Below are 11,515 nucleotides of genomic sequence, written 5' to 3' on the forward strand. Positions count from 1 at the left end.
CTTAGTCAGTTCATGCATAGTCCAAAGCAGTCACACATGAATGCAGCCCTAAAAGTGGTGAAATACCTGAAGAAATGTCCAGGACTAGGGATACTCCTCTCTAGAAAGTGCAATATGGAGATGGCAGCCTATTGTGATGCGGACTATGCTACGTGTCCCATGAGTAGGAGATCTATCACTGGTTTTTGCATCAAATTTGGGGATTCATTACTTTCATGGAAAACAAAGAAACAATCCACTGTATCATTATCATCGGTAGAAGCTGAATATCGATCTATGGCAAAGACTGTTTGTGAGGTAGTATGGCTACGAAGCTTACTTCTAGACCTTGGGGTACAAGTTAAAGGTCTGACATTACTCTTTTGTGATAATGATTCGGCACTCAAAGTTGTAGCAAATCCTGTATTACATGAGAGGACAAAACATATTGAAGTTGATTGCCATTTTACTCGAGAAAAGATCAAAGAAGGGATCATCGAAACAAGATGGATCAGGACCACGGAACAGCCCGCGGATATATTCACTAAACCTCTTTGTCAGAGATAGCATACATATCTTCTAAATAAGCTCGGGCGTTTTGGATATATACAAGCTTGAGGGGGAGTGTTGAAAGAAGATATGATCGGATTTGATTGGAGATTTGTTTTGATTGTAATTGATAGGAGATGTGATTATTTTAGAACTAGAAAGATTAGAAGAATTTATTTACTTTTTTTATTGAGTCCTCTTGTACGATATATACATTCTTGTAATAGATACAGAAATCAATGAAGAGCATACAATTTTCCTCTTCACACAAATTCCCACATTTCTCTTCTACTCGGATTCGTGACATTATGTATGTCGGGTTTGATGGGATCTTGTCTGGTGATGTTACTATGTCTCTAGTTTAATATCTTGGCATCTTGCCGATGATCGAGTTTAAATCGTAAAGGAATTTAGCAATGGCACCGAGAAAATTCTGCATTACTTTCCTGGTTCAATGTTCAGTTTTTTGTTTTTTTTAACCCATATTTGGTATATCAACCTCTGATTTTGAAGAAGGTAATTTATTTAAGTAAGGTATTTCATGAGTATAGGGCTTTTCTACCTAATCAGACTAAATTTCCTTTTGCGTAAAAGTTTTTTTTCCTTCAAATATCTCCATGACATATTGAGCGAAAGCATTAAGAAAAGGGCTACGTCTTTCTTTTAGTTCTAGTTGAGAAAACATTCTCCAATAAGTTAAGTTTATATGTATGTGTCTTTGTAATGTACATCGCTAGTAATTGCCGAAAACAGAACATCACTAGCAATCGCTGAAAACAGATATTCGGAACTGGGAAACAATGTACGCAAAACTTTAAAAATTTATTCTAACTAAATTACAATTTGGAATTGACTTCCGTAAAATCTCATAATACTCTAAACTATCATTTTCATATAATTACATAACTTTACAACTTTTAGATTGAACCCAGGGATTCAGAATTCACATCGATCAGAATTTACAGCTTGGATTTGAAATTTCATCAGATTGGAAGAGTACGAATCCTTAAGGGCGCTACAAAATGGAATTAACCTAGCCTGTCGAAAGTTTTGGAGCATGCACGCAAGAAACCCCTTTTGTTTTTTTCTCTCTTTTTCGTTTCTTTGCACTCCCTCTCTATTTTCCTCTTTTCTTCTTCTTTACTTGCCGATTCTTTACGTTTTATGCCCCATCGAAGCCAGCTAAAGAAAAGAACTAAAGGCTTAGAGAGAAATATTGGAGAAGTGCTAAGGCATGAACTTCCAAGACTCGTGGAAACTCGCAACTGATTTTCAAATTGTTCCTTGCTCATCATCAGCTGAAATTCTAAGCCGACGATACATCTGAAATGCAAACCAATGTGACCATAAACGATCATGAACGGTAATTTCCAGATGCCGTTTCGAAACTATCTGCACATAATGTTCGCACCAGGGAGGCCTGCTCTATGACTTAGCCGCTATTTACTACTTCAAACACAGGTCTGAGTACCCAGGACCGCCGTAAAAGAAATTAACCCCGTAACGAGCATCCTTATCCTTCATCTGCAAATCATAGCACCCGGGGTTCGTCACTATCCTGAAAGCATTATCCGCGTCTCTGTTCACCAAATCGACGTCAGCATATTTAAGGTTGTGGAAATAGGCCGATTTCCCAAATCCATCTAATGGAAGGTGACCGCTCCCCATTTGCGTCGTCGTATGACGACCACCGGGCTCCTTGTTGACTATCTCTCCGCCCTAACTTACCCCATCAGCACCTGTGCTTAGAGTAGTAAAGATTTCTTTGGGGCAGTATCCTACGTCGACATTCTTATATCGAAGCCACCAATGTCCGGTAGCAGGATCCTGGGGCATCCAGATGAAGACGATGAGCATCATACGATCTATCTATTATGACTAGAAAACTAGACAGAGAACATGAAAGAAGCTGTTCTTTCTGTAAATGGACAGTTTCCCTCACCTGGGTTACAGACGTATAAACCTCGGATTGATCCCCGTTGTAGCTGGGTATGGGTTGCAACGGAGTTCCAAGAGTAATTCTGCGGTCCACTTGTACGAATCCCGGGCAGTCGAGATTGAAGCAACCGGTCTTCTGGTAGTTATCGCTCTGAAAATCATCCAGAACAAGCATGTCAATCGTCAACCATTCGATCCCGAGTCCTGATGACAATCTGAGATATGATAAAAGACAGAGAGAGGAACTCACAGTCCAGATTATGAATGACCTGGTCTGCTTGCCGAAATTAGGAGCCTTACTTACCTGAAACCCGCAAGGAGGGCACTTCTAGAGAACGAACGATGCCGATACGACCTTTTCATCATGTACTTACCGTCCATCCAAACTCGATAGTATTCAGGTCCTCGTTTTGTCCCGCTACAACCCACGTTTGAGCAAAACTAACTTCGTTGTCCAATATCGTGGGATTCCACACATTGACATTCGCACGCGCTGCACGGCAAGTGCTGCCGGGAAAAGAGACCGGGGCATACTGTTCCATGAAATTCGACATCATATTCATTGAAGAAGTCTGCTTCAATGCAGTTAAAGCATCTCTGTTATGTAAATGAACTCAAAGGTGACGGTCTTAAGAGCATCTCTTTTCCTTCAGATTGCACGTACTTCGTGACGGGGAGCTTGGTTCGGGTCGGGTTGGCTTTGACTGGCTCTCTTCGTTTGCAGAACAAACGGATTGGTTCTTTTCTTCATCGTGCTTTTGCTGGCTTTAATGGGGACCGGTCCTTCAGGGCACTTTCCATATTTCCACCAGCCTGGCTGAACTCGCCTTCAGATGGTTCTGCCACCCTTAACTTCTGCGTTGAGTTCGGTTTCACGTGTATAGTATCGAAGATAAAAGTTTCAGCTTTCGTTAGATCTATCAGAGAAGTATTTACGTCTTCCTACTTTCCTGGATAAAGCCATCTCTAACTGGCTCATCTTCCTGAGTGCTAAAAACAGAAACGTGAACAGGAAAATCACTTCAACCATCAGAATTGGTCTGTATCCCTGAAAATTTTGACTTCTCTTGCGATGGCTACATGCTGGCCTTCAATAGGATGTTGTCTTGTATGGTTGAACGGTTAAACCGCATTTAGGTTGCTCATCTGGTGCGGTCCATAACATTTCAACAACGCCAGTCTCAAATTAAACTGCATTTAGCAATACCAGGAGGATGTGATTCTTCAGAAGTGGATTATCAAAGGCAGGTTGCTTGAAGATGTCGACGCAATGGATCAACTCGCTTGGATCGTGACACTGTAGCATGCAGCATTGCAATTCAATTCCAGCATTTCACACAGAGTAGACTGTTATGCAGACTAAGAGAATCTCATAGAAATAATCGAAACAGCAAACCTCTATGGTTTTCACTGTGCCTTTAGGCTTAGCAAAACCCGTTGTCTTCTCAGGCACAGGGATTCTTGCTCGAGTAAACCCCTTTTCGGCATATTAATCATGACACCCAGCAGAAGTAGCAAAGCAAATAAAGTTTTAGCGTGATCTGTATTTGCAATTGCAAAACCTTATGAAAGCAAGCCAAATGAGGTTCTTCGACCTACATATGTATAGTGCTGCATTCAACAATCTTCACTCGATTAGACAACTAACGGAAGTGTTGGATCTCAATTCCAATTAGGAATGGAAATCTTCTGCTTTGCAACAGATCAATTCGTTTCCATGAAAAGAATGAAATGGAAGGAGAAAAGCAGGACTTGCAGCTATAGAGTCTTTGCATCTTGGTTGAGAATCTCATATCATTCCCTTGAATTCATTCCTAATCAGACAATGTTTAAGAAGGAACATTAAGGAATGGAAAGAATTGTTAATAGGTATAGAGCATGGGCAATTTAAGTGAAAATTAAGATGGACTCTCGAGAAAGAATCAAGGGAATAATTCAATAATTTTCCTCGTATACATCATTTCCTTTCTCTTGAGCAATAAGAGTTCCTCATATACATTGTATGCCTCGACTCAAATCACCCTCCTATACTAAAATGTACTAAACTAATCTGACCAGCAAGCACCGTTCGTAGTTCTGCACTGTTGACTAAGCTTCTCGTACACATGTAGCTCCAATTAAGACCAACGGAAAGTAATGCACTAAAAATTGGATGAAAAGTCACCATTACTACTAAAATATGTCTCGAGTTGGAGCTATTGAACGGATTTAATCTGAATTGAATTGCAGATAACGTTCAATGGCATATTAAAGATTAAAGATATTATTTCCGTGTTGAAGATGTGGCCAAGAATGAAAAGTAATATTCACTCGAACATTGTATTTGATAAAGTGTTGTTTTAAAATCTACGGAAATTATCTTCAGCGATATTCAAGTCGGTCAAGGAGGAAAGACATGGAAAAGTCCAAACTTGGACTTGTTGACCAAACCTCACGGAATATCTTCTCCTTGTTGAAGTCGGCATTAGGCAAAAAAGGGCAAAATTTGGAATGTCCAAACGTGGACTTTGAAAACCAATATTCGGCCAGCTTGTTTCTTATATATATTTTCACTGCAAGTTGATCAAAGAGAGATATTGAAGCGCCTTTTTTATCAAGGGTGATTGGCAATGGGTTATTTCGTTGGTTTCATTTATGCAATTATACCACGAGCTTTTATATGTTAAAACTGATTAAATTCTAATTGTAAGAATTTGTGTATAATTCATTCGTGAGATTGAGAGATTATTTCGCAAGAAATTATGAGTTAAACACTTCGTACATCATTGAAAGTAATTAGATAAGCGGAACTAATGAAATATCACTTGTATGGCTTGATGTATAGTAAAATTCATTGTTGCTCTCCCCGTGGATGTAGATTTCTATGATCAAATCACGTAAATTTGATATACTATTTATTTTTTATTATGTTTATTTTATTGTTTGATCACTTGCTTTCCACAATAATTACCGTAAGAAGAAAATGATTTTTCTTTTGGCGAGTAAGGATTATGTTTTTGCAGGTGAGAGGGAATGTTCAAGATTTGGTAATATAAAAGAGATATGTCTTTAATTGACGGGTAATTGCATTTCATCATCAATGATATACTAGGAAAGTAATGATGTAATTTCAGGTTCTGCCCCATTTTTTTTTACCAAAAAAAAAAGAATATATATATCATTTCCCATCCAAAGATGGAAGCCAGAAAAAAAAAAGGGTTAATTTTCATAAAGTAAAAAATACTCATTTTAGAGCAGCCATCAAAATGTCACATCCAATGGCAAGAAAGAAACAGTGAAGGACTCTCAATTTCTTCTTTCTTCGGTAGACACTAAGTCAGGACTTCGGCTTTGGCTAGTACCGAATAGGCTTGTATAATAGCCTCATGCACCTAAAATGAGTAAAGGTGGGTTGAAAGTCCATAGCTGGGTTGACACGCCTTGCGGCACTGTACTCAACCACAAGTTGACCCAGTTTCTCCAGTTGAGTACAATGCCGTAAGCACCATACCTATATCCAAACAATTATATTAATACATAAAATTCCCAAAATCCATTGCAAAAAGTAGGCAAAGCTGCAAAGCCTCTCTACTGATGATCTAGCCCCCTCATATACTGAAACATGGAAGAAAATGAAAATGACAATCTTGGCGGTCTAGATATAATATGCCATCTCTAACATGTGACAGCTTTTCACCATGTCAGTCTGCTAAGGTTTGGGCACTTTCTCCAATGTTTCCGAGCTTTCTTCTTGAAAAGAATAGGACTCGACAAACGCTTGAGCAGGAAATCAACAGATCGCTAGCGTGACTTCGGCCTCGTTCTATCCTCATCTGCATTTGTTGAAAAGTGGAGTGAGAAAACTAACCATGCCCTTGGCAGAACTTGTAGGATCTAGCAAGAAAAATGGTCAAGGAGCAGGGCTCAAAAGGAGAGCTAACGATTGGAAATTCTGAGTATGGAAGATGACGTGCACTCACTAGTCCAGATTCTTATTAGCCATTGATCATTTTATGCGCCGAATAAATCTGCACAATCATCCTTCACATAAAGTAGATAGGGAGGCTTGTCTCCCTCGCAAATGCCCGATAAAAAAAATTTGTAAAAAATTGACTAGCGCAAGCTTTATGGCACAACCATTTCATTGTAAGTAATCCGAATCTGATAAGGTTATAAAAGGCGCATAGCTAGTACTTGATGACATCTAGATCTTGAAGAATGCATTACCTACACATAAGGTTGCATCATCTCTATGTTTCCTTACTTGTCTACACTCATATACATATTCACAAGAAGGTAAAATATCAGAGAACAAAAATACTATCATTCCAAAAAGGAGCCTGTAAACCAGCATCCCTCACGGGGGCCTCAGATACAGCATTTTCATGCCAGAAGGCTGCATCTGATTGATCGGGCTCAGTTGAGTCGGATTGGGCTTCGATCTCGTTTGTAGAGCAATTCCCAGCAAGATGGGAAAGTTCTATGTAATCTGCTAAACATTTGCTGATTGGATCCTTTATGTGGTCACGAACGCTAAAGTTTAGCGTCTATGCCCACTGCGCCGAAAGGCTGGGAGCATACTGATCATCCGTAAAAGTATGTCCCACGTTAACTGTTGTAATTTGTTTATAAAACAAATGAAGATGTGTATTGTCCCACATCGAAAAGATGTGAGTGCGCACGTTAACGAAATTTGACACTAACCAATAATCATTATTTTTATTTATTGAAAAATTTGGATTTATTTCTATAAAAATTAACTTTAAAGTTTTGCTAAAACAAAGTGTGATTGTTCACGAAAAGTTACAATTATTTTTATTTATTTAATTCCGAATTTCTTATGTCATTTCAACGTAACATTTGAGACGTATTTGTTCATTTTGTAACCTTTCCGAAAGGTTGCTTTGTTCTTTTTACAATCTTTTGAAGAGTTGTCTTTATTTAAAAGATATATATAAGTACATTTGTTTTAAGATCAAACGAACAACTTCTTCCTTTTTCGTCTTTTTTCAATAGAAATTACAGCCATTGTTTCCAATTATTTTCCATGAGAGGCCTTGGAGAAATACTAGAATTGCTATCTAGTATTCTCATTTGAGACTTTGTTGCATCTTGAATGATATTTGCCGATAACCATTAGCAACATTGTGGGGCAAATAAATCATTAAAGAAAGTGATATCACGCATCAAAGTCCAACTTGATTACTCTAAAAATCTGACTTCATTATTCTACCCAATTCGAAACCGTATTTTCCCAACATTAACCACCATCAGTTATAACAAATGGAGTCAGAATTTTATTTAAGATAACCAAGAATGTTTCTTGCGGGGGCATGATTTGTTATTGCACCGGAGATGGTTGTCATTATTGCTTTTCTGCACATGCAGGCAATGCAATGCTCGAGATTGGCATCTGAGCTTATCACTGCGATCTCAATTTCCGAACAAGGCTTGGAGATATCAATGGTTTGTTTTGACGTCCTTCAACAGATGAAGTTAACTTCCCCACAAGAGTATTGCCATATCTTATCTGATTTTTTAGCCTCTCGATCAATTTTACGTTTAAGAGTTAATTACCTACAGTAAATGTTTTTTTTAATTACAGAATACTTTTGTTTAGGACAAACGAAGGAGCTGTAGTCAAAAAGTGCGATTATGGCCAAATACTGTCTTTTCAAAATGATTACTAAAAAGTGAATTTAACATCCGTATGTACATCAAACCATCTAGCAGCACTTCATTCAAAAGCACGAGTGTGTTGATACTTAAATTTTAATAACCCATTTAATTACTTATTACATAAAATAAGAGATCGACCTCAACCCCTAAACAAAGATATTATTTAAAAATTGCATGTGGATTTTAGGAGCATTGTTTATATTTCATAACATTGATAGTAATAGGTTAATATAGCTGCATTTGAATTGGACCGGCGGTGAATAAATTTGAATGGATGGTTCTAAAACTAATTAATAGGTTGTACTGAGCCTATAAGAGCATGGAAATATGGCCTAACTTATAGAATATCATTAGATTAAAGTTTATGAACCATTTATACCATTTTTCTTTTCGAATAATGCAATCACTTTTATACATGAGGTGGCATCATCTTTGTCTTCTCCTACTTGGGCGAACGATAGATAAAAATGCTTGAGAAAATTTAAAAGAAAATTCCCTTTCATCCTTCGTAGCAGGTAGTAAAGTTCGACTTGAGATTCTGCAACGAGCATATGATAATATGCTGGTTGACGTGCCACGATTGGGTCCCTTAGAAAACTGATGGCCACGAACAAGCATCATCGATCGATCCTCAACTAAGCAATAAGCATCAACCAACCTCAATTCTTTCAATTTTATATTCGTTAGATAATTATGCAATTTCCCCTATACGCTTGTTTTTATCTGCCAAGAGATTCCATATATATAAAATAATTAATTGTTATATATTTATGTGCAAAAAATTACTTCTTTTCTACTTCTGTCCACGCCATATGCCTAATTGATTTGACTCGATGCAGCTTAGACTTTCCAGAAATGGCACTGTAGCTGGTCATGACATTTGGAATTTTTTTTTATAATGAATTTATATAGTCATCTTACAGGAAAAAATCAATGTATGGCCTGGAACCAGGTAGGAATACGACCTCTAGTGTGTTTTAGGCGAATTCATTAACATGGTCGATGACACCCATCGTGTGCTGTTTTGTGCTCTTAAAAGCCAAAGATGATTTGTCTTTCGACTTCTGCTAAAATTTAATATATTATCTAGATAATGAGCATATTGTCAAGATTTCAAGTAATAAATTTTGATTCTCATAGAGGATTAAGTTATCCATCTACCCAGTTAAGAACGAAGCATATAGGTTTTATGCATTTTGTTCTCTTCTAAGAGATAGTCATGCCAATAAGTACTCAGCTCAAGTGCAACATATTCCATATTCGATTACACCGTTCGTTCAAAATAATTTTGAAATCGGGCTTGCCATATTTTGTGTAAATTCTTAATTGAATCATGAGATTTGATCCTCATTTATTTTACAAGTCGATTTCATTATATAAGTATCTCAAATCTTTATGAAACTTGTGACTACATAGAGACAATAGTTCATATGGAGTCGTATAAATGAATCAAGTTAAATGTCCAAGAATGTAAAAGATAAAAGATTAATTAAGTTGAATATCATAACATGTAATTAAAAAAATAGTTAATACCATGAAAAAACTCAAAACTAGTATATTTGTGACAAATTTATAATTAAAAAAAAAAACTCAAACTGGTATGTTTATGATAAATTTACAATTCATTTAGATTTCAATAAGTTTTAATAATATATGGCTTATGATAAATTTATTAGTCGTTAGTTTCCATTAAATTCTACAGTTAAATTATTGAGTTGAATAACATGTGATAATTAATGAGCACATCAATTTGAGGTTTCACCGATCGTTTATTATATATACATTAGTTTGTGGCTTTTTATACAATTTAATTGAAATTAATGGAAAACAAGTTTTTTACAAATTCATTAATTTAAAGTAAATTTGTTATAAGTGTGCAAGTTCGACTAGTTTAAAATAAATTTGCCACGTATGTATATCACTTCAAGATACTTCGCAGTAGGAAAAAATATACATGTATATAAAAAAAATAAAGTAAAAAAAATAAAAGAAGAAGAGAGAAAGTCGTGGCATGCACAGGAGGTGGAATTATTACCAAGAGCGAGAGGGGCCCACCTCGCGGGCGCTCGACACGTGTCTTTCTCACTCATCCCCCGGCCCAACCTAGACGAGAGAGAGAGAGTGAATAACAGAACAGATCTCTGCATCCGCTGTCCCGTGCGCGGGGCGGGGGGCAGCACTCCGGTACAGCGCGCTGCGCTGCGCCGCTCTCCCACGGGGGCTGATGGGGTTGCGCCACGTGTCGTGGGCCCCAACTCGGACTTTTTGACGGCAATCCGAAGCTAGACGATTCTCCGCCTCGTTGGCCCGATCGGGACGCTCCAATGGCTGCGATGAGACGGGCCGGGGGACTCTTTCGACGGTCCCGATCGGGCCCGGGAATTTGCGGGGGAGGGAATGATGTCCGCCCCACCGCTTGCTTTGTTCGGACGCAAGCCTTTTCTCCCCCCGGCTCCGGCTCGGCGGCTCCCTCGCGGCTCCGGTTCAGCGCGCCGCGGCTTAATCGCGGATTATTAGGCGGCGGCTTAGGCTTTTTCACGGGAGACCTGGCCCGAGCCGAGCCGACGGAGCCGATGGTCCGGGCCATTTATTTATTTTTCTTTTTTGAGTGATATTAATTGTGCGATGAAGACGTTCCTTATCTCGCGGAACATATCGGCCGGGACCAGAATCCTAATTTAGGCCCTGTAAAGTGGACCGGGCGATCGAGTGGTGCTGAGGAAAGTGGGGAGAAAGGGGTTTGACCATTTCGGTCCACATTAGCGGCTGAAACCACGTAAATAGTAACATGAGTAGTAACTACTAGAAATTACCGTGGGCCCCTTTTCACGACTTTAGCGACGCGGGAGTCATTTGTATCTACGAATTTTCTCTCGTGTAATAAGAAAAAAATGACATTCGTTAACTTTCGTTAACGAAAAAGGGAAAAGACCGACATGACAAAATATAAGAATGTCGTTTAATCTCTTAAAAATAAGTACTTTAAATTTTGACGCCGACGTCATTCGAAATCTTAGTATATGGGCTAACTTTCCTTTCTCATGGGGCGTCGTGTGCTCTGTTGAGTATGATTAGAATATTAGCCGATGTCAAATGCAGTCCACACTCATGAAGTGAGTTCCATAATCCCTTCTTGTCCGAATTCAAAAGAAAATTAATAAGATGGCGAGGCTAATAAAATATTGGGGAGATGAAATGATAGATTAAGGCTAAATCGAGACACATGCCATCATTCGAGTTTGACATTTTCGTTCGGGTGGGAGGGAATAATTGCGCGGGGATGGTCAGTGCGCGCAAGAGAACAAAAGCCCCGTTTCGTGCCTATGTTGGAGGATCTAAAGTCTAAAGAATCGATTTTTTCTCTAAAACCCGCTGTTGGGTCGATAATTGC

General features: G+C 38.4%; 1 protein-coding gene across 1 annotated transcript; it reads right to left on the minus strand.

Annotated features, from left to right (window-relative positions):
* Positions 1-1,974: 1,974 nt before the first annotated feature.
* Positions 1,975-10,711, minus strand: LOC104424142. The gene is made up of 8 exons (XM_039303040.1): positions 10,538-10,711; positions 3,863-3,943; positions 3,674-3,763; positions 2,841-2,999; positions 2,717-2,770; positions 2,471-2,617; positions 2,257-2,397; positions 1,975-2,052 (listed from the first exon to the last, which is right to left on the minus strand). Exons 1-8 carry the CDS (start codon positions 10,709-10,711, stop codon positions 1,975-1,977), a joined length of 924 nt encoding a protein of 307 aa, XP_039158974.1.
* Between the last annotated feature and the right edge of the window lie 804 nt (positions 10,712-11,515).

The sequence above is a fragment of the Eucalyptus grandis genome, chromosome 10 (genome assembly GCF_016545825.1).
Source record: "Eucalyptus grandis isolate ANBG69807.140 chromosome 10, ASM1654582v1, whole genome shotgun sequence".
In the NCBI taxonomy this organism is placed as follows: domain Eukaryota; kingdom Viridiplantae; phylum Streptophyta; class Magnoliopsida; order Myrtales; family Myrtaceae; genus Eucalyptus; species Eucalyptus grandis.

Coding starts and splice junctions, on each gene's coding strand:
- LOC104424142 (XM_039303040.1), bottom strand. CDS start 10,711: ATGGCCCGGACCATCGGCTCCGTCGGCTCGGCTCGGGCCAGGTCTCCC. Junction 3,000..3,673: donor TGAAGAATCACATCCTCCTG/GTATTGCTAAAT, acceptor TTCATGGAACAG/TATGCCCCGGTCTCTTTTCC. Junction 2,053..2,256: donor TAAGCACAGGTGCTGATGGG/GTAAGTTAGGGC, acceptor TATGATTTGCAG/ATGAAGGATAAGGATGCTCG.